The sequence below is a fragment of the Triturus cristatus genome, chromosome 7, assembly GCF_964204655.1.
Source record: "Triturus cristatus chromosome 7, aTriCri1.1, whole genome shotgun sequence".
NCBI classification, from domain to species: domain Eukaryota; kingdom Metazoa; phylum Chordata; class Amphibia; order Caudata; family Salamandridae; genus Triturus; species Triturus cristatus.
Window position 1 is genome coordinate 718642878 of NC_140590.1, and position 23491 is coordinate 718666368.

The window sequence follows — 23491 nt, forward strand, 5'->3', positions numbered from 1 at the left end:
GTGAGAGAGTCATGAACTTACCCAAAACATCATCCATGTTCAAGTCTCTCAAAAACGCTGGGGAAGTAAATGTCGTAACAAAAGAGGCCAGTGAGACAGATTTCCATTGTCTCCTAGTCTGCCTGGTCTCTTTCTTGGGTGGCACAGGTTCATTTGTCTTACGGTTATGAACATTTATCAGGGAACGATGCGTCCAAAGTAGCAGTAAATTGGGATTCACACCTACACTCAAGAGAATTGAATCGAGCTCATGCCTCTTTAGTCGTGGACCAGTGTCAAAACGGACTCGATAATTCTCGCCTCGGTACCTACTCTAACCAGGAACACACTCGGCAACTCTGGGCATTAAGCTTGCCTCATCTCTACAACGGCCCCCCACAGACGCCAGGGATGCCTGGTTTCACCTTGGAGATACCCAGAAAGGGACCATCTCACAGGGATAGCCAGGACGGGTTCCCCAGCGGTCTACAGCGCCGGGACGCCCCGTTGCTGGGACAGCTGTGCGCTTTACAAGTCTACAACATTTTATTCCACTACAAGGCACACCCTGCCCCTTTGTTTTCTCTTGCACGTTCCTGCTTTCTCCCTTTGTGATAATTTCCCTGCATTTCTCTAACTCCTCCTTTCTCCAGTGTTTTTTTTTCCTTTTCTTGCTCTTGGTCAAAGTCTGATGAGGAAGACTAAGTGCTGGTCCCCAAAAATCAGTGCTGGTGACCCCCACCAGCCACCATCATCTCAAATTATGCACTGAATGCTCTGTTCTGGTCCCGATGTCATGGAGTGAAACAAGTCTTACAGTGAGACATACAACTCACTGTGTAGCTCTACAGCAACTGTGGCACTTCTGGCAAAACTTAAAAAGTTTTGTTTCATTCTTGAAATGACATTATAAAGCCATATTTCAGTAACATTTGGGATTTAATGAGTACAGCTTGTAATGGACAAGTTTCGAAGTTCAAAACTATCTGTTATGAAGAAACGTGTATGCCATTTTAAATTCTTTGCTCCAAGCTTCACACAAGCTTCTGCATTCAATAGGTAAAAGAGCAATCTGAACATGATATCACCTGGAAAGGGCAGTGTGGTTTCTGGCCATCGTTATCTTGAGCCACCCTGAACCAGCCTATGGCCGAAACTCAAAAACAGAGGGATAAACGGACACTCAGGGCAGAGAGATAGACGGGTAATTGAACAGCAGGGGCAGAAGGAAAATAGACAATAGGGTCAGTGCAAAAATGGACAGCAGGGGTAGAAGGAAGGCAGGTACTTGCAGGAAATAATTTGGTGGCAGAGGGAACCCCAATTGGGGGGGAAGAAGTGAGCCTGGGGTGGGGGAAAGAGTGAGCCTGGTCAACGGGGTGAGGAGAGGGAGGGAGGGTAGCTGAGAACAATCGGTCATAGGGGGCAAATTGACCGCGGTAAGAAGGACCTAGTCAGGGAAGGCAGGCATAAGCCCACAGAGAAAAAAAAGATACAGAGAGAAAGGCGGTGGTGGGGTACTAATGGTCAAGGTTGGAGAGAATAAACAGCTGTGATTATTCAGACAAAAGCTAGTCTGAGCAAGAGTTACTCGAGTCACGGCAAGGAAAAAAACACACCCATGGTACAAACAAAAAACTGGCCATGGTAAGCGAGTGAAACCATATGAGAAAACGTAACCTCATTGGACAATAACTTGGCCCATAATGGGATGCCTATTGAATGGGAAGCATGCATTATGAAATTTGCATGGAGGTAGATGCGTTACTGTAAGTAAGCTGATTACAGTGTAAGAAAGTTTATTTATTAGAAAACCAAACACTTGGCACACAAACTAATGCATTGTCTAGGGCCAAACAGATGACATGGTGTTTTTTTACAGTCGTACACAAAGCAGAACACTGCAACAGAACACAATAGAAACCCCATAAGAAAACACATATACAACCAATAGAGCACCATAATCCACACAGATGCTCACCCTAGAGATGCTCTTCAGTAACTGAGCAGGTTTACTAGCAAGGGGGGGGCTTAGTCTTTAATGAAAAAATAGTCTCCCCACCCCCTTCGAGGGAGTATGCCATACGGGCGTTGTGTCACAAGCAGCAGCCAATCTGGGGTCATGGACCAGCTTGTAATATGGAGGCATTTAATACTTTTATTCATAAATCATTTGTTGCATGTTGTCGAGTACGGATGTGAGGATAGATTCCATACAGGAATCACTGATGTTATTTCTACTAGTATGACAACAGACGTTTCAAGTGGGGCCTGCATATTCCACTAACTCGAGACTATTTGTAACCGATGTGCACATGCACTGCTCATACACGTGACTGGGGCACACTAATAAGACTATGAGCTATCTGGAATGTGAGTGCAGTGACATGAGATGTTTGTTTTCATCTCTCACAATGTATTGACTTTAAGAAAATTGGTTCATGTTGCAGTAACCCTCCCCACCACCACTTTCTGACAGATTTCTGATGCATTTTGACTGAGTCTGCCCTGGGTCCCTGCCAAACAGGTTCCCAAGGCCTGTGTTCCTTGCCAAAACTGTACCTTTGTTTTCACAACTGGCACACCTCTGGCCCACATACAAGTTTCTTGTAAAAAGGTACCAGTGGTATCAAGAGCCTTTTGACCATTGAGAGTCTCTAAGGGCTGCAGCATGTATTGTACCACCCTCAGGGACCCCTCACCAAACACGTACTCACTGCCATTGCAGACTGAGTCTTGGTGTAGAGAAAACTTTAGAGTCGACAAGGCACACATCCCTGTGTGCCATAACCACCAACCACTGCCTGTGGCATAGGTAAGTCACCCCTCTAACTGGCCTCAGAGCACTAAGGCAGGGTGCACTGTACCATAGGTAGGGGCATAGCTGCATGGGCACCATGACCCTACAGTGTCTGTGCCATTAACAGACATTGTAAGTGTAGTACACCATACTGAGTACATAGGCTCGGAGTTTGTCATTTGTTATTTATTTTTTTTAACCGTTTTTATTGCAGAATCACAGGATCATCACTGTACATACATTACGGGTCTGCGCCTCAATCCCCTGTGCCAGATCTCCGGCAGGCTAGGATATCTTCGTACACAGCTTATTAGCCCACATCCCGGAGGCCGGGCAGCGTCAACAGAATGGACAGTGTCCCCGAACGATCTCAGCGGCTAATGACTTTGTTAGGCTCGGAGTTTGTCATTACGTACTCCATAGATCAATTGTGGCTTTATTGAATGCTGAGGAGTTTGGTATCCAACTCCTCAGCATAATAAACACACCACACACACACACCAGTGCTGGATTTATTATAAAATGCACCCAAAGGGCATCCTAGAGATGCCCCCTGATAAATGACCAACTTCCTTGTGTTCAGCTGACTGGTCTGCACAAGCCTGCAACACACAGACATGTTTCTGAACACCTGAGTTGGGAGCCCTAGTGCTCTTGTGGTTCAGGGACAAAGGCTGCTTGGAGTAGAGGTGCTTCACACCTACCTCAAAGCAGGAACAGCATTCAGGGCGGTGAGCCTCAAAGGCATCCTGCCCTTTGATATACTAGCCAAGGCCTCTGCAGCTAGTGGAGATGCCCGTCCCCTTGACCAGGCACCACTTTTGCGCCAAGGTCGGTGGAAAATTAGTAGTCAGGAGAGGTGTGTCCCCTCTTTGTCAGGACCACCCTAAAGTGCCCTGGACTGAGGCGACTACATTCGCAGCAAATCCTCCTCTCCATCTTGAATGGAAGGATTTGATCCAATCAGGTTAGGGGGATGCCCCCTACCCAAAGGGAGGGGACATTCAAAGAGTGTAGTCACCCTAAAGCTAAGTTGCCCATTGGCGACTATCTGCCAGTCTCTGTAACGCCCCTAAAATCAGTATTTAGGGGCTCCCCTAAACTTTGATCCTCAGATTCCTGCAACCTAAGAAGAAGATAGACAAAGACGACACCGTGCTGCACAGAAAGACGACACCGTGCTGCAAAGAAAGAAGACACTGTGCTGCAAAGAAAGAAGACACCTACTGCCTTGGCCCCAGCCCTACCTGCCTGTCTCCTGCTTCTCAAGCATGCAAAGAAGATTACGCCTGTCCGTAGCCAGCGACTTCCAGGAACCCCAGGGCGACTGCCACTCTTCAATAAAGACCAGATCTCCAAAGGACAGTGGCCCTATTCAGGAAACTCCACCACCAAGAATTCCGGATTCAGGTGGATCCGCGACCCCTGCCCACTCTGGACCCGACGCCCACGGCCCGGGTTCGATGGGCTCACCTGTCCAGTGAAGCCTCCCAGCGATCCTGACCTCGTCTCCATCGGTGGCTGGCCTCTACTGGACCCCACAAGGTCGCCTGCAGCCTAAAGGGTCCCCGCGACCAGCTCCGACACCAAAAGGTACCCCTTCATCCTCAGTCCTCCAGCCTTGGGGAGCTCAACCAACGGTACCTCGACCTCCCCCAGCCCTCCAACCTACCTGCCCAGCGGGTTGTCACCTTCAGCCAGCCTCCTGGTCCCAGCCTACAGCCTCTTTGTGCGACCGACAACTTCCACTGAAACGCATGTGTCCGATGCTGATTTTGCACCCTGCGCCCGGCTGCCCCTGGTGGTGTAGCTTTGGTGCTGCCTTGTGGCCCCACCCTGTGCTGATCTTAAACCCTGGGGCCTGTGCCCTGAAACTGCGGGTTGTTATCTGCCAACTGTGCCTCTTCGAGGTGCTCCCAGTCTCTATTGCTTTACATTGGGCCCAGTGACCTCTTCAAACGGTCGCTCTAGTGCAGCTGGTGGTGCAGTACCTACCTGAAACTGAACCTTGCATAGTGTTGGCCAAAACCCCAGAAGACTGGGATTGTAAGTTGAGTACTTACCTGCTAATGCTTAACACTGTTTTCCTCCCATAGGATTGCATTGTGTTTTACCTATTGCATACAAGAGTCTATCTATTGCTATCTCAAATTTGTACTGTTCTAAATCGATTCTACATAAGTATTCTATTACTGTAAAGCATTTCTTCTGGCTTGCAAAACAATTCCTTCTCTATTTTTGAAAGTATTACTACTTTGAAAACTGTTACTTACCTGCAAGTGAGTATTTCTTGGTTCTAGAAATAAAATAACAAACGAATAACATTTTATACAAAACAACTTGTCTAGATTCAGTCTTTGACTGCATGCTATCATTCTTTGCCTTCGTGTGTACAATAAATGCTTAACACTACCCTCTGATTAGCCTAACTGCTCAACCATACTACTACAAATAGAGCTCTTAGTATTATCTACTTTAGCCTATGTAAGCCTTTGGGGATTCAGTGGACTCTGTGCACACTATACCTTACTTAGGTATAGTATCTACAGAGTCAGCTTCCTTCATTTACACTCCAGGTTTATCTTACTGCCTGATCTATGATTGGAGTCAGGCCACTATCATTCTACCTCAACAATGAATATACTGTATGTAGTGTATACACTGATTACTTTTACCCTTTTGAATCCCGATTTAACTAGTGTGTGACTATAAAGGACACCGTCCCCCTCTCTGTTCAAGAAGCCAGTATCCCCATAATTTAGGGTAAGATAGCAAATTTATACCTAGAGCATGGCTTCTCCATAAATGGTTATGTCGAAAAAGTTACTTACCTTCAGTAACGATATATCTGTAAGAGACATATATTAGTTATGGATTCATTATCTGTAAAATTACCCCCAGGCATCAGACTGGATCCGGCGAATTTTTTTGTCAGCAGTACCCCTGCGTGTCAAAAGGATGACGTCGGTCAGCTCTGCGTTCGTCGTTGGCATCGTGATCGCTGGGATGATGTTGCGGTAGCTACTTAAACGCCGCCCTCACGTGCTGACGTCAGTTCTTCTATACAGCATTCCACGCCAGAAGAGCAGAGCCATGCAAGACACTGACCAGTGGTGCACAAAACTAGGGCGCTGAAAGGGATTCCCTAACCCTAGAAGTCAGTTTGCAGAACAGGGAGGGTGGGTGGGGCGGTAAGGAATCTATAACTAATCTATGTCTCTTACAGATATATCGTGAACGAAGGTAAGTAACTTGTTCATCTGAAAGAGACAATTAGTTATAGATTTCTTACCTGTAGAATAGATACCCCAGTAAAACCAACCCCGGAGATGGGTCTGCGAACGAAGTTCACACCAGAAAGTCCTGGAGAACAGAACGGCCAAAGAAGCAGTCTCTCCGGACTTGGCTGTCCAGGCAGTAGTGTTTTGTGTACGTGTGCAGAGATGCCCAAGTAGCTGCCTGACAGATGTCACTGAGGGGGACTCCCCATCCCAAAGCTGGTGGAATGGGCGCGCAGTCCCACTGGAGGCTCCTTCTTTGCCAAAGAGTAGCAAGCTTTAAAGCACAAAACGACCGACCTAGAGATGGTCGGTTTGTGCACGGCCCGACCTTTTTTGGCGCCCACGAGGCCAACAAAGAGCTGGTCATCCACCCGGTATTGCTTGGTGCGATCCAAATAAAAGTAAAGCGCACGTTTTGGATCCAGACGGTGGAGCCTCTCTTCCTCCTTAGAAGGATGCGGAGCCGGAAAGAAGGTGGGCAAAGTGATGGTTTGACCAATGTGGAAAGAAGTAACCACTTTGGGAAGAAACGAGGGCAGAGTTCAAAGGACAACCTTGTACAGATGAACCGCCAGAAAAGGAGGTTTTGAAGAAAGAGCATGGAGCTCACTCACCCTGCGAGCAGAGGTGATGGCAACCAGAAAGGCAGTCTTTAAAGTAAGAAGTCTGAGAGGACAGTTATGTAGCGGCTCAAAAGGAGCGCACATAAGGTAAGCGAGAACCAAGTTCGAGTCCCACTGAGGCATTATGAAGGAAACAGAAGGAAAAAGATGAGTAATGCCCTTAAGAAAGCAATTTACAACAGGGGACTTGAAAAGAGAAGGCTGATCAAGAAGCCCAAGAAAGGCTGAAATGGCTGAGAGATAGCCCTTAAGACTGACCAGAGCAGAGCCCTGCTGGGCCAAAGAAAGGAGGAACAAGAGAACCTCAGAAAGAGAGGCAGAAGGGGAATCCATAGCCTTTGCTGTGCACCATGCCACAAATTTGTTCCATCTGCAGGCGTATAGTGTCTTACTGGAGGGACCCCTGGCTGCCAAGATAACATCACAGACTTCGGGAAGAAGGTCGAAGGCTGTCAACTGTCACCGCTCAAACTCCACGCAAGGAGGTGGAGGCTGGACAGGTTCGGGTGGAGGACCGTCCCCAGCTGCTGAGACAGAAGATCCTCCCGAAGCGGCAGTCTAATCGGAAGATCGATGGCCATGTGTAACAGCTCGGGATACCAGAGTCTTCGTGCCCAATCCGGAGCCACAAGAATGACATGGGCCCCGTCACGTTTGATCTTCTTCAGCACTCTGTGTAGAAGTGGTGTAGGCAGAAAGGCAAATAGGAGAGCGCAACTCCACTCGCGACTAAAAGCGTTGCCTAGCGAGTGCCGCCTTGAAAATTCCAACGCGCAGAATTGCTGACATTGCGTGTTCTCTTCGGTGGCGAATAGATCTAACCAAGGCTCTCCCCACTGCAGAAAGAGACCTAGCACCACCTACGAGTGAAGATGCCATTCGTGATCCATCATGCACATGCGGCTGAGTTAGTCAGCCCTGGAGTTCAGTGAACCTGCCAGCTGTCGAACCGAACCACCAGGGATATGCCCTGATGTTCCAGCCATGTCCAGAGACCAAGAGCCTCTTGAGATTGGTTCCACGACCCCACCCCGCCTTGTTTATTGAAGTACCACAGAGCAGTGGTGTTGTCCGTGAACACCTGCACTTTTCTTCCCCCGGACAGAGGGAAGGAATGCTTTTAGCGCAAGACAGATCGCCCGGAGCTCCAGAAGGTTGATGTGGAGCCCGGACTCCGCCGGAGACCAGAGGCCTCTGATCTCCGCCTCTCCCATGTAGCCGCCCCACCCCAGAAGTGATGCATCCGTCACCACTGTGAACTCCCATTGGGGACGGGAGAAGGATCTGCCGTTGACCCAATTCTGGTTCGTTAGCCACCACTGCAATTGTCGTGCAGTGTCCTCCGAGATATGAACACAATCGGACAGATTCCCCTGATGTTGTGCTCACTGGAACTTCACGTCCCACTGCAGAGCCCACATATGCCACTTGGCATGATCTACCAGCAGGATGCAGGAGGCCATGAGGCCCAGGAGTCTCAGGGTCATTCTAACCTAAACCCAGGATAGAGGCTGAAAGATCGGAATCATAGCCCTAATATCCCAGACTCACTTCTCAGGAGGATAAGCCAGAAACTGCGTTGTGTCCAGCACCGCTCCGATGAAAGGGAGCCTGCTGTGACATCGGCACGTTGATACTGAACCCCAGCGAATGCAGAAGGTCTGCCGTAGTCTGGAGGTGGGAGACGACTGCCCGGAGCGAGCCTGCCTAAAACAGCCAGTTGTCGAGATAGGGGAATACTGGAACCCCTGATCTGCGCAGATGAGCTGTGACCACTGCCATAACTTTCGTGAATACCCAAGGGGCTGGGGTAAGTCCAAAGGGGAGCACAGTAAACTGAAAGTGCTCGTGGCCTACAGTGAATCGCAGGTAACGCCAGTGGGCCAGCAGGACAGGGATGTAAAAGTAAGCGTCCTGTAAGTCCAACACTACCATCCAGTCTCCAGCGTCGAGTGCAGGCAGGACCCGAGCTAGTGTTCACATTTTGAACTTCTCCTTCTGGAGGAAGTGGTTGATGTTCCTGAGGTCCAAGATAGGACGCAGGCCTTTGTCCTTCTTGGGCACCAGAAAGTAGTGGGAATAGCCACCACAACCTACTTCTGGGACAGGAACTTGCTCGATAGCTGCCTTGGCAAAGAGAGCCGTAACCTCCTGTTGGAGAAGAGCCAGATGATCCTCCGACATGCAATGGTAGTGACGTGGCATGGATGGAGTGGTAGTCTCGAAGGGGAGGGAGTAGCCACTTCGGACTATCTTCAAAACGCCCCTGTCCAATGTGATGGTGCGCCAGTGGGGGAGGTGATGGCAAATCCTGCCGCCTATTGGTGATTGGTGGTCCTAGAAGGTCAGAATAGGAGTGTTTGGAGGCTGCTGCAGAAGTGGGGCTGGTGGACTGGCCTGCTTGCTGGCCCCCAGACCCACAACAGTGGGTCCCACGTTCCTGGCCGCACAGGGGCTGGACAGCCTACGCCGGTCTGTCGCCCTGGGTGGGACGTGGCGGGACACGCCATCTGTAGCCACGAAAAGGGTGAAAAGCAGACTGCGCAGGGCGGATGGAGAGGCCCAAGGACTTGGTCATAGCCCGGGAGTCCTTGAAGCGATCTAGCGCGTTGTCTACCTTGTCACCAAACAGGCAACGACCATCAAAGGGCATGTCCAGCAAGGTAGCTTGAACATCCCTGGAAAAAACAGTCGATCTCAGCCAGGCGTAGCGTCGAAGGGCTACAGACGTTGAAATTGTCCTGCCTAGCGAGTCGGCGGTATCCAGTCCACATCTTATGGTGACCTTGGCTGTCTCTCTCCCCTCGGCGACTGCACAGGAGAACACGTCCCGGGCCTCCTCCAGGGACTGTGGCAGCACCTGCGCTACCGTATCTCACACAGAGTGGGTATAACGGCCCAACAGACATGCAGTGATCACCGACCACAGTCCCAAGCTGGAGGAAGAGAACATCTTCCCAAGATGGTCCAGCTTTTTGGATTCCCGATCAGGTGGTGCGTTAGGGAATGCGCCTTTGGACGTAGAGGATTGGACCACCAAGCTCTCAGGTGTGGGGTGTTGGGAGAGGAAAAAGGGGTCGCCCGGAGCCGGGCGGTAGCGTCAGACAATCATCCTATACACAGGAGCCCCTGTGTTGGGCCTGGACCAAGTGCCCAAAAGGATGTCAGTAAGGGCCTCACTAAAAGGCAGCAGGGGCTCCAAAGAGGCCGCTGCCGGTTGAAGCACCTCTGTCAGGGGATTTGTTCTGATCGCCATCGTAGGTAGCTTGAGGTTGAGGGCCTCGCCGCCCTACGCAACACCACTGCGTATAAAGCTCCCTCCTCCGTAGCCACGGTAGGAGGAGACAGCATGCCAAGGTCTGGGTAAGTATCCAGACCACTGGCGTCCCCCAACTCCTCTCTCCAGTCCGGTTCAACTAACTGGTCATCCAAAGGGTCTAGAGACCCCTTCAAGTAATTTTCACCCTCCTCTGGTTGCTAATCTGGCCTGTAGGAAACACCAGGGTCAAACAGAGGTACAAAAGTACCGGTCGGCACGGGATCCTGCATCGGTTGACGTCGGACCGGCTCCTTGTACAAGTCAGGGTGGAGGCCGGGGTCGACGCAGGCTGGGGATCCAACCGGTGTCTGAAGAGGACGTGGTGCTGCTGGTGGAATCAGCGCTGGGGGAGGTGTTATAAGGTCGATCGACGCCGATCTGGATCCAGGCCTGGATCCAAGGGGGCCCTTCGGTGCCGGAGGCGCTGGCATCGAAGGCCCAGGGCCCCCAGCCAAGTCAGCGGGGCCCGAAGGCGCGCCGGCAGAGTCGGGCAGCCCAAAGATGACATGCATTGCTTCGTCAAAAATCCAAAGCTGGGCAGGGGTCGCTCCTGCTCCCGGAAAAGGAGGGAAACTCTGAGTCGACCCTTCAGGCTCCGCACGCGGAGACGCGAGACGGGCACCGTCCACATTCCTCGTCGCGTCGGCCGACGGATGGGAAGAAGTCGAAGAGTGAAGAATGCTTCTTCGACCTCTTCTTGTGCTTCGACTTACCTGAGGAGTGCGAAGACTTCGATGACGAATGGTGGGGACTCCGTGACCGGGACCTCGACCTCCCATGCGACCGGGACCTCGAGCAGCGCGGAGCGGACTGCCGGGCCTCGAGAAGCTGTCGGAACCGCTCCTGCAAAGACTTCGGATTTATGGTCCGGCAGTTGGAGCACAACTTGGGATCATGGTTGCACTCCAGACACCACAGGCATCCGCAGTGCGGGTCCGTAAACAACATCAGCTTGCGACAGGTTTCGCAAGCCTTTAAGCCGGGCCGAGGACACCTGGACATCCCTGCGTGCACCAGGAGTCGATAGACTCAAAAAACGGTGTCGTCAAAAGTCGCAAAAAATCAGTCAAAAAGTGATTGAAGGTCTCGCTCTCACCGGATCTGCGCTGGCTGGCGCAGAAAAAGAAAGAACTGACGTCAGCGCGCGAGAGCGGCGTCCAAGTAGCTACAGCGACGTCATCCCGGTGACCACGAGGCCAACAACGAACGCGGAGCCGACCGACGCCACCTTTCAACGCGCAGGGGTACTGCTGATGAAAAAATTCTCCGGATCCAGTCTGACGCCTGGGGGTAATTCTTCAGGTAAGGAATCTATAACTAATTGCCTCTTTCAGATATTTATTTCACTACTCCACATGCAGCATGCATAACGATTTCGCATGTTTTATTCAGTGATCACGTGTGTTGTGAGTGCTGAGGTCTTGCAGCGCAGTGTCACCTGCATCCCACGTTCTTTTTTTTATTGGTTCACCCAATTAAGGGAAATCCCTTAGTCTACATTGAATTAATTGACCTTATATCGTTTTTTTCTCTTTTATGAATAGGTCATTCTCCTTGTGCGTTTTCAGGTAGGATTCACCTGAGCACATTAGTAATCATTTTCGATTACATTTTTTTTAACTAAATTGCCCCTCACTAAGGAAGCAGGCAAATAGGCCCCCTAGAGGAAGTTAGGGATCACTGACCTGGATCCCCTCTATTGTCTAGTAGCTTATATCTAAGAACTCCTTCCTGCGCCAAGTAAAACAGGAGGTTAAGTTCACCCAGGAGGTACTATCCTTCCAGGATAGGGAGAGGTTGCCAATGATGAAGCATGACACAATTTTGTGTGTGAGACTTCCTCTTCCATAAGGATGACCTTGCCTCCCTTCAGCACTCTCACAGTTTTTTGTGACTGTTCAAGAGGGACTTTTGTGTCGTTTGTCTTCAGGCAAGAATAACCACCTGCAGCTGCCATACTTTTTGTGGTGGTGTTCAACATTAATCGAATGCAAATGAAAGACAATGAAATGGGTCAATCTTTGAAATTCTGAAGGCAATTCTATGCCTCAACATCTAGAACCGCAAGCAAAGCAGAACACGTCAGGCAAATCAGAATGATACTTGGAGACGAACAACAGATATCCATAGACCAAATGGATAGCAACATGTAGCTCCCATGCATCTCTAAAACGCAGTACCACAAGCATGCCAGACAATTCTAGAAACAATGTAAAAACAGATACACAACTAACAAAGGACACTCTGGGTGGCAACATGGTGCTCACTTAGAGCACTACACGCACCCATAACGCCTAAGATCAGTCAACATCAGATTAATTTGATCCTACAAATTACGTAACATACCAACAAAATGCCCTCGCACAAACAAACCACCATGGATCACATCAACGGTAAAGTCTTGCTCTCCCAGCAGCAATTAACATAACCAGAACGCCTCAATCCACACCCCAACACAAATCACATCAGCGACAGCAATCCATACAATAGAACACACTGACAAACAAGTCCATTAGGCCAACACAGAACATTCAAAGAGAAGAAAAACAAGCAGCACAGAAGCTGATATGTATGACTTTAATGTGTTACTGTACGTAAATACAGGCATTCACCAATGCTGTTTACATGCGCTGCACACACAGATGATATTTATCACATTACAGCCTGTCCTGTAGAAAATGCTTGGAAAAGAGTGAAATGAAGAAGTGAATATGACATACAGTGTCATGACAAAGTACTTTTCTGCTGTAAAATAGTCCCTCATGTATTCCAATGGAAGCACTTCCTGGATGGTGGAATGGTACAACAGATAGCTCATATCATGGGTTTAGATAGAAATACTCCTCTGCGTGAAACCAAAGAAAACTTCATGGGTATTTTATAGAACTGGACGTCTTTTAGACGGCTGCGCTGCCAAGTCAGACATAAAAAAGGCACGACTTTGCACCACGTCCAAGTTCAGATGCCACTCGTGATCCACCACGCACCAGCGGCTGAGTTCATCCGCACTGGCGTTCAGAGAACCTGCCAGGTGTTGAACCACCAACGTAATGCCTTGATGTCCCAGCCATGTCCAGAGGCGCAGAGCCTCCTGACATAGGGTCCAGGACCCCACCCCACCCTGTTTGTTGCAATATCACATGGCGGTGGTGTTGTCCGTGAACACCTGCACTACACTACCCCGGACAGAGGGAAGGAATGCCTTCAGTGCAAGCCGGATCGCCCGCAGCTCCAGAAGGTTGATGCGGAGCCGGGACTCCGCCGGAGACCAGAGCCCTCTGATCCCTGCCTCTCCCATGTGGCCACCCCAACCCAGGAGGGACACATCTGCACTACTGTGTGCTCCAGCTGGGGAAGGGAGAGGGATCTGCCATTGACCCAATCGCGATTCGTGAGCCACCACTGCAATTGCCTTGCAGTGCCCTCCGAGATCTGGACATGATCGGACAGGTTGCCCTGATGCTGTGGCCACTGGAACTTCAGGTCCCATTGCAGAACCCGCATATGCCACTGGGCATACGGCACCAGCAGGAGGCCATCAGGCCCAGAAGCCGGAGGGTCATCCTGACTGAAACCCGGGATAGAGGCTGAAAAATCAGAACCATAGCCTGAATATCCCGGCTCGCTGTACGGGAGGATAAACCCGAAATAGCGTCGAATCCATAACCGCTCCGATGAAAGGGAGCTTCTGAGAGGAACTCAGGTGCGACTTCGGCACATTGACGGAGAAACCCAGCAGATGCAGGAGGTTGGCCGTAGTCTGGAGGTGAGAGACAACTGCCTGGGGCGAGCCCGCCTTCAACAACCAATCGCCGAGGTAGGGGAAGACTGACACCCCTGACCTGCGCAGATGAGCTGCGACCACCGCCATCACTTTCGTGAACACCTGAGGGGCACTGGTAAGGCCGAAGGGGAGCACGGCAAACTGAAAATGCTCCTGGCCTACCGTGAACCGCAGGTAACGCCGGTGGGCAGGCAGGACGGGAATGTGAAAATAAGCGTCCTGCAAGTCCAACGCTACCATCCAGTCTCCAGGGTCCAGGGCAGACAGGACCTGAGCCAGAGTCACAATCTTGAACTTCTCCTTCTGGAGGAAGCGATTGACGTCCCGGAGGTCCAAGATGGGGCGCAGGCCCCCCTTGTCCTTCTTGGGGACCAGAAAGTAGTGGGAATAGCAACCACTCCCTACTTCCTAATCGGAAACGTACTCTATGGCCCCCTTGGCCAGGAGGGCCGTGACTTCCTGACGGAGAAGAGCCAAGTGATCCCCCGACATGCGGTGGTACCGAGGTATCATGGCTGGAGGGGAGGACAGAAAGTGGAGCGAGTAACCTTGGCAGATTATCTGCAGCACCCACTTGTCCGACGTAATCTCGCGCCAGTGGTGGAGGTGGAGGTGAACCCTGCCACCCACTGGCGTGGGGTGCCCCCTGAAGCTCGGATTAGGAAGGTTTCGAGGCAGAAGCAGCGGGGGTGGAAGTGGACTGCCCCACACACTGGTTACCAGACCCGCCCCTGCGGAACCCATGTCTGCGGCAACGCTGAGGCTGGTTCTGCACAGGCTTGCTGGAAGAGCGCGCCTGGGTACCCCTGCCCTGGCCACGAAAGGAATGAAACCCCGTTGTGGCAGGGTTTTTCGAGGAAAGACCGAAAGACTTGGCCGTGGCACAAGAGTCTTTAAAGCACTCCAGGGCATTGTCAGCCTTATCACCAAAGAGGCGTGAGCCATCGAAGGGTATGAGCTCTGGACATCGGGTGAGAAGCCAGTGGAACGCAACCAGGCCTGTCTCTGCAGCGCCACCGTCGTGGGAATCGCCCTGCCCAACGAATCAGCGGTGTCCAAACCACACCTGATGGCAAACTTCGCCTCATCCTTGCCCTCCACAATCGCTTGGAAAAGGACAGCCTGGACCTCCTCAGAGCACTGAGGCAGAACCTCCGCCACCGGATCCCACACTGCGTGGGAGTAACGGCCCAATAAGCAGGCGGTATTAACCGACCTCAACCCCAAACTGGCTGCGTAGAACAACCTCTTGCCATATTGGTCCAGCCTCTTAGAGTCCTTATCCGGGTGGAGCAGAGGGAAAGGCACTCTACGATGTCGAGGCCTGAAAGACCAGGCTCTCAGGCGTGGGGTGAGTGGTCAAGAAGGCAGGATCACCAGGCGCCGGGCGATGACGCCTAGCAATGTTCTTATCCACCGGCGCCGCCGAGGCCGGTCGCAACCAAGTACCCAAGAGGACTTCGATGAGGGCCTCATTAAAAGGGAGCAGCGGCTCGGACGACGTAAACGCCGTCTGAAGCACCTCCGTAAGGAGGTTGGTCTTACGGGCCACCGTAGGGAGGTCGAGGTGGAGAGTCTGCGTGGCTCGACGCAGCATCATAGTGTAGGAAGCACCCTCCTCCATAGTAAGTAGAGGTGAGGCAAACCCCGGGTCAGAAGACACATCACGTTCACCCGCATCTTGAAGGTCATCCAACCAATCCTGCTCGGAGTCACAATGCCGCGCAAGGGGGTCCTCGGAGCCGTCCCAGTCCTCATCCAGCTCCGGGGTAGAAGGAGGCGGCTGCTGCGGCAGGGCCGGAGAGGGGGCCAGCGGCGCCGGGAGTGGCGCCAGCCTGGGCCGACCCGGAACCAGATCCCAATGAGGGTCCTAGGTCAGAACGAAATGGTCCGAGAACCGGGGCAGGGGTGGGATAAACGGCACCCAGTGCGGTGCCTGTGGCGGCGCTGGGGCCGGAGCCAAGGGCAGCTGGATCCAGTGGCTCCGGGGCTGGCGCCGGAGGCGGTGCCGCCGGGTCAACAGGATCTGGACACGGGCCGTGGGGCCCGCAGGTGCACCGGCGGGGGCCCGAGGCCTAAACAGGCGGTCCAAGGCAGCAAGAAACTCTTGCCTCTGTTCGGGAGTCGCCGATGGACCTGGGTATAGCGGGTAGGCCGCGGGACTCCCAGGCTCCAGAGGAGCCGCAGGGGCGGAGCCCCTGTCCCCCTCCTGGGAGCGACGGGGGGACGTCAGAGAGCGAACACGCTTCTACGACTTCTTATGGCGACGCTTACTGGAATCTGAAGGTGAAGACCTAGAGTCCGAGGAGCGACGGCTCCGGTCCCACGAACGGCACTAGACCCGGAGCGGCGATGAGAGGAGTGCTGGACCTCCAGCAACTTCCGGCGCCGCTCCCGTAATGCCTTCGGGGCCCTGGCATGGCAGTCCAGACAATCCCGGGAGTCGTGGTCGTTCTCCAGGCAGTAGAGGCAGACATCATGGGGGTCCGCCACCGACATATTATGGTGGCACAACCCGCAAGCTTTAAAGCCGGGCATCCCTACGTGCACCAGGAGACAAGAGAAGGAGACAAAAATTTCTCAAAAAAGTGGTCAAAAAATGACCAAGGTACGTGCTCAATCCGGATCTGCGCTTTCGGCGCGGTAAAAGAAAGAACTGACGTCAGCGCGCATGGGTGGCGCCTAAGTAGCCTCCGTGACATCATCCCGGCGCGCACGACGCCAGTGACGGGCGCGGAGCCGCACGGCACCACCTACTGGTGCACAGGGGTACTGCTAAGCAGAAAACTTTCCGGATCCAGACTGATGCCTGGGGAATATTCTAAGGTAATGAATCTATTAGTAACGCGTCTCTTTCAGATGTAGAAATTTAAAAGCTGATCTTTGAGCATACCTACCTACATAACATAACGTGTATTTGTAAAGCGCATGTTCACCCGTAGGCATATTGGCACTGAATAACATGTGTTTATTGTTACCTAAATCAATGGTACTCATTCTATCTACCTTAGATAGATTAAAGATTGAGTGGACCCGCCAGGATTTTAAACTGTGACCATGATGTCAAACACAGGCCCTTGCAAAGGACGCATTAATCTATTGAGCCATCAGGCCCTACCTACAAAAACCCTCTTGTGGTATTTGTTATCTGAAAATGTTAAAGTGATTTAAAAAAATAAATAAAATTGACATTAATTTCCTATGGCTTTACTCCGAGCGTAACTTTCTTTGGAGCTCAGAGTTTTGCATCAATGAAGACAAGCATTTTGTTCACTCAGGGAGAAGCTCCATTTTCGAAATCCAATTGCACTTTATGACTCCCCCAACATATTTTAGAAATATATAACTTTTGAATTTGAAAATGCCTTAGAAAAGATCAATTTGTATGATTAGTAAAATAACATATCAGAAGATACAACACGATTAAGCAACAACAACAAAAAATATGACATGACAAAGCCACAGAAAGACAGCTCGGTAGTTTTTGTGACAGAATGTAAATTGACCCAACAGCTGTATTGAATAGGTTATGTGTAAGCGTAATAAAAACAATCTTATTAACTGCATGTTGCTAATTGTTGAACCACAAACATAATGTAATTTTACATAAAGTTGTAGACCTCATACAGGAACTAAGTTCTAACTACATAACGACTGGTCAAAGGCACTTATGGGGCCACTAGGAAACACCAGAGGAAACAGACTGGCAAGGACAGAGACTGGTCGCAGGGAAAGCAAGAAGGAGAAGGAAGCACGCCAGGGTGAGAAAGACACTAGTTCGGGGATAAGAATCCATTTAGTTTCGTGACAGCGGGAGAAACAGGAAACATTTTTAATGGGAAGGGAGAGATCTTAGAGCACAACGTGAGGGCCCGCCAGGATGTGCAGGGCAGAGAGGTGAAGGGAGAGACACATAATAGAAAGGAAGAAATTGTTCGGATTTACAGGCCAAAGGGACAAGGAGGATCTTGGGAATGAGCAACGAGTGAACAGTATGTTTTGGGTGGTCAGACAGGCCTCCAGCTTTGCAACAGGGGCACATGGAAATTGACCCATTGGGGTGAAATGGCAGAAAAACAACAATGCGCCTATGGGTGAGGGCAAAGTGAACAAAAGTCTAGTACTGGTGCAGAAACCAAGAATAACACTTCTTGGTTACCTCACTGTGCTAGAGACAGTTCTCAGGTGGTACCTTTCCCTGCATCATCTCGCTGCTTCTACTGAGTTCACTGGGCATGAGAAAGAGCTCAGGTATCAGGTTTGAAGGCACTCACCTCCTTGTTTACTTCTGTCAAGATAGATTGAAACCCTTCGAGCCAGGCCTGTGCGAAGATAGGAATTCAGGGAATGATGCCAGGGGTAAGTTGGTCAGTCAGCCAAAGCAAAAGAAATTAAACAGAATTAACATAGCACGACAGAAGCAACCCAAACGAAGCACAGCAAAAACAAGAACACCACAAAGCATGCCACACCCAGAGCAAAGATTGCAGGGTTCTCACACCAGAAGGAAGGATCTAGGTTTCTTTCAGCAGGAGGGAAATGCAGCTGCCTCACCCATACTGCGTGTAACCTGCATGTCTGTTAAACCAGCGCAAATGATGCAAGATTTTCTCAGAGCAAAGGATAGGCTGCTGGACTCTCGCAGGGCTGAGCAAAGACTACAAGACTCTCTTCAGGAAAAAGAATGCAGGACTTTTCACAGAGCACGGGAACCGGTAAAGGTACAGGGCTCGACTAGTATAGAGGAAAGGATGCAGAACTATCAGATGGGAGACAAAGATGCATTTTTAGACCAGGGGAATGGTTGCTGGGCTCTCATAAGTCACCGAGGGGGCCAGTCAGGCAGAAAGAAGGCTGCAGGTCTTGTTCAGACCAAAGGAATCGCTGCAGTAATTTACCATGCTACGGAAGACGTTGAGCGTTTCCTTCAGACCACAGGAAAACTGCGGGCTCCACACAGACTAGGGAAAAGGTTACATTGCTATCCCAGGCCTGAGGAAAGGGCTTCATTTGGACTTGAGGAGAGCACGAAACGGAAAAAAAATAAAACACATAGTCCGCAATAAACCCAGAAGGACAGTGATCATAGCATGCTTAGAGTACAGAACAGTAAAGATATCAAGTATAATTTACACAAAAGGAGCTCGTTTTTTGACTGACTGATTGCAGCGAAAGATGTTTTGGTTATTATACTTAATTTTTAGGATAGGAGTACTGAGGCCTAGAGATTTCAGAGACTAAGATGAAAGTTAAGTATTATACCAAGTTAATGCAGGTAGTTATCTCTTTTCAATGTCTAGTTGCATTTTCAAAAGCACCACCTCTGAAATATGCAAGCCAAAGCCACTAAAGTTGATGCCTGAATGCTCTCGTGCATTCAGGAATAAGCAGATGGTATTATTTATAATAATTGTTATTTGTGTTACAAAAACCACATGACTATCAGTCTTCCTAAATATGTAAAGAGCTATGACATCTTCTCATACTATGTTTCTGATATCAAACTTTGTGCCAGGACTTTTTTTTTTGAAGACCCCTGCCCTTGTTAAGCCAATCTGCTCTTTTTAATACATAGCAGTAGCACATAAAAAACAGAATAGGCTTGTCATTAAATACTGCTCAGATCAATGGTGTGAGCATGTTTCCCTTCTATCCCTAAACCTTGCTCTCCAACAAACAAAAAAGAAGAAAAAAACCCAAAGAAATCGAAGTTTTCTCTAGGCGAGTAACCTACGTTTTGGGAACACTATATACACTACCTATCATTCCGCAGCACGGCAAGAATGATGGTCATTCATCTCCAACCCCAGGCTGCTTATCAAATTAGTGCGAAGCCTCAAAGTAACTGGCAACAGCCTGTGTTTTATATCCAGAAGGTATAAATTATTAGCACAGCATGTGCCTTATCAGAACACAAAGTGCCCCTCCTGATGCCACCGCACTACGGGGTACATCATCAGAGGATTCAACCAGAAAGTCCACACAGTCTTCAAGAAGGTTTAGAGAGGAGGTGGGAGAAGGGATCTAACGTGTTGTCTTGTAATAGGAGGAAAGAGGGAATGGGTGAAGGAAAAACGAATAAAACGGGCAGAGAGCTAGAGAAACGAGAATTGGCAAAGCCAATAGATCTCGCCTGTGCGAGAGCTATTGGCTTTGGTAATGTGCTTTAGCTATGTTGTACACCAGTGTGGCTGCTGTTCCGGTTGTCTACACGTTGGTGGGGTAGACTGGAGTGGGGTAGATTGGTGTACTGTGGAGTGGAGGGTGAGGAGGAAAGAATGGAGTAGGGTAGATTGTTGTTGGGCAGATGTGACCGGGAGACTGGAGTAGATTAGCGTGGTAGATTGGAGAGGGGTAGATTGAATTGTGGAGATGGTGTGGAGTTGGGTAGAGTGGTTTAGATTGGAGAAGATTGAGGTAGATTAGAGTGGGGTGGAGTGGAGTGGGGTAAATAGGAGTAGGGTAGGCTGGGGTGGAGTGGGATATAATGTGGTAGACTGGAGTGGGGTAGAGTGGAATGGGGTCGAGTGTAGTGGTGTAGATTGGGTGATTTATAGTAGGGTAGAATGGAATGAGTGGGGTAGTTTCTCGTTGGCTGGACTGGGGTAGATTGGGGGAGTAGGGCAGATTGGAGTGGTGTGGAGAAGATTGGAGCAGTATCTGGTAGATTGAAGAGGTGAGGGGTAGATTGTAATGGGGGTCGGGTTGATTGGAGTGGGGTACAGTGGAGTGGATTGGGATAGATTTGAGTGAGGTAGATTGGGGTGGAGTGGAGTAGATTGGAGATGTGGTTTGGAGTGGGGCAGGTTGGAGTGGGGGTACACTGGAGTGGGATATATTGGGGTGGAGTGGGGTAGATTGCTGTGAAGTTGTATGGAGTGGTGTGGGGTAGATTGGGATGGGGTGGGCTAGAATGGGTTAGGGTGGGGTAGATTGGGTATATTGGAGTGGGCTGATTGGATTGGGTAGATTAGAGATGGGTAGTTTGGAGTAAAGTGAGGTAAGGGTAGATTGGAGTGGGGTGGATTTGGTTAGATTGGACTGGAATGAGATGTATTTGAGCTGCATGAGGTAGTATGAAGTGAAGTGGTGTGGGGGTAGACTGGATGTAGTAGAATGGAGTGTGGTAGATTTGGGTGGAGTGGGGTAGATTGAGTGGGGGGAGTGAGGTTGGACCATTTGGAGTGGAGTCGAGAGTGGAGTGAGATTGATTGGGGAAGAGTGGAGTGGGATGGGATGGATTACAGTAGGGTAAAAGGGAATGGAGTGGGGTAGATTGAATAGGGATGATTGGAGTGGGGTAGTTTAGAGAGGAGTGTGATAGGGTGAAGTAAAGATTGAAGTGGGGTGGAGTGGGGTAAAGGAGAAGAGGCATGGACTGGGATAGAATGGAGTGGAGTAGATCGGGATAGACTGGAGGTGGGTAGATTGGGGTGGGATAGATTAGAAAGGGGTAGATTATAGTATGGTAGATTGGAGTGGGGTGATGTAGATTGGAGTGGGTTAAATTAGAGTGGAGTGAGGTAGACTTCAGTGGAGTGTGGTAGATTGGAATGGGATTGATTTGAGTGGAGTGGGGTATATTTGGGTAGAGTGGAGTGCAGTATGGTAGAGTTAAGTGGGGTAGAGTGGGATGGGGTAGAGTGGGTCGGGGTAGATAGGGTGGATTGGATAGTGGTAGACTAAACTGGAGGAGATTGTGTTAGATTGAAGTGGGGTAGATTGTGGTTGAGAGGGGTAGAATGGAGTGGGGTAGATTGGAGTGGGGTAGATTAGAGAGAGGGTGGTTAGATTGCACTGGAGTATGAAGTGGGGTAAATTGAAATGGAGCTGGGTAATTCTCCTGGGGTAGACTGGAGTAAAGTGGAGGGGGGTAAATTGGAGTGGAGTCAGTTAGAGTGGAGTGGGTTGGATTGGGCTACATTGGAGTGGGTTGGATGGGATACATTGGAGTGGGGTGGATTGGGGAGAACTGGAGTGGGGTAGACTGGGGTAACTTGGAGCAGAGTGGGGTAGATTTCAGTGGAGTGCGGTAGGTTCAAGTGCAGTAGGTTGGAGTGAGGTATGGTGGAGGGGGTTGAGTGGGTTAGACTAAGTGGAGTGGGTAGATTGGAGTGAAGTGAGTTGGAGTGGGGTAGACTGAGTCAGAGTGGGATATATTGAAGTGGGGTAGAGTGGGGTGGGGTAGACAGGAATATAGTGGGGTAGATTGGGTGAGTGAAGTAGATTGGAGTCGACTGTAGCAGAATAGGGTGGGGTGGACTGGGGTACACTGAGTGGAGTGGGATAGATTGGAGTGGAGTGGAATGAAGTGGGTAGGTGGGGTAGAGTGGAGTGGTAGGTGGTTTGGAGTGATGGGGCATACATTGGAGCAGGGTGTTGTGTCGTGAAATGAGTGGGGTTGATTAGAATGCTGTGTAGTTGAGTGGCGTGGCGTGTCGCAGAGGGTCTTAAGACTGGAGGGGAGTGGAGTGCCATGTGGCAGAATGAAGTGGCGTGGCATAGGGTGGAAGGACAGAGTGGAGTGGCTAGTGTAGAGTATGCGTGGTGTGGTAACGCATTGCCAATACAGATAACTCATGACTATTACGTTTGCCCTAAAATACAGTTTTACTGCACATAAACGAGAATGTGTGCAAATGTCATCCCCTAGTGTATTGATGTTTTTCATCGTATTCAAATGTTTGTTTCCACCACATTTCAAAATTACAAAAAAATGTGCTTCATCTGCTCATCTGAACTAATTCTGAAAATTTCTGAAACATCAGCACAGTTAATTTCTTTTGTAGAGTGCTAGGAAAGAAAACATACTACCCCCATCCCTCTCCTTTTACATGTGTACTCAGCAGAATTGTGACATAGATTCTCTCACTTTGAAGTCAAAGAAAGAAAAATAAACACCAAGCTCATTGGAAAACAGGAGCCTGACATCTGACGCCTGACATCTAACCTCTGTCTTTGAATGGCCAGCAAATGTGCCAAGATAAGAACAAGATTCAAAGGCCTGTTCGCTGAAAGTGAGTTTGGGGAAGAATACAATAAACAGGAACTAAGCAACAGGAGGGGCAAACTCAAGCTGGACAGCATAAGACAAATAAAACCAGCAAATAGAAATCTAGAAAATGTGAGTAACAAACCAAAAAGCCAATGGTAGGCAAAGGGCAGAATGCATTCCTGTGTCAACTTCTGGAAGTCCCCAAGATGTCTCTAGCAAACCACGAGACAGCTGCGCTGTCTGGTAGGCGTTGACCTAAATAACAAGCATTGAAAATGCAATAGGTCTTGCGCCTTTGATTAAGTTAAAGCCATTTGCTTTGCTAATGGTATTGTATAGCAAAGCAAATGGCTTTAACTTAATGAAAGGCAAGACCTATTGCATTTTTAATGCTTGTTTCTTAACTGCTGAAGGACTAGTGTCTAAGTAACATGGACACGTCTCGCTTTAGCATCTAAAATCAAAGCGTCCCTCTGTTGAGACTTATTCTGATTTGGAGGAACGTTTCAGGGTTTCTTGTAAGCACAGAATCCGGGAATCACAAGAGAGAACACTTTACTTTTTCTGCCCACTGACTTGCGCGTGACAAACTTAACCGTAAGTGTTTTTGTATAGTGCTCACCGCTACCTATTTTGTCTTTTCAAACCATATTATGAAAGCATTACTGTAGTCTCGTTTATAGGAACTCCGCGGAAGGATGAGAGGCTAA

At 49.8% G+C, this 23491-nt stretch overlaps 1 protein-coding gene across 2 annotated transcripts in view; it reads right to left on the reverse strand.

Annotated features, from left to right (window-relative positions):
* Positions 1 to 23491, reverse strand: part of RPTOR (regulatory associated protein of MTOR complex 1) — a 1825560-nt gene that overhangs the window by 273992 nt on the left and 1528077 nt on the right. The window contains exon 29 of one of the 2 annotated variants that reach the window (XM_085617418.1): positions 18061 to 18108. The exons of the other annotated variant lie outside the window; for it this stretch is intronic. Coding sequence (XP_085473544.1) covers positions 18061 to 18108 — 48 coding nt within the window. The remainder of the gene's footprint in view (positions 1 to 18060; positions 18109 to 23491) is intronic. 2 annotated transcript variants of the gene reach the window in all.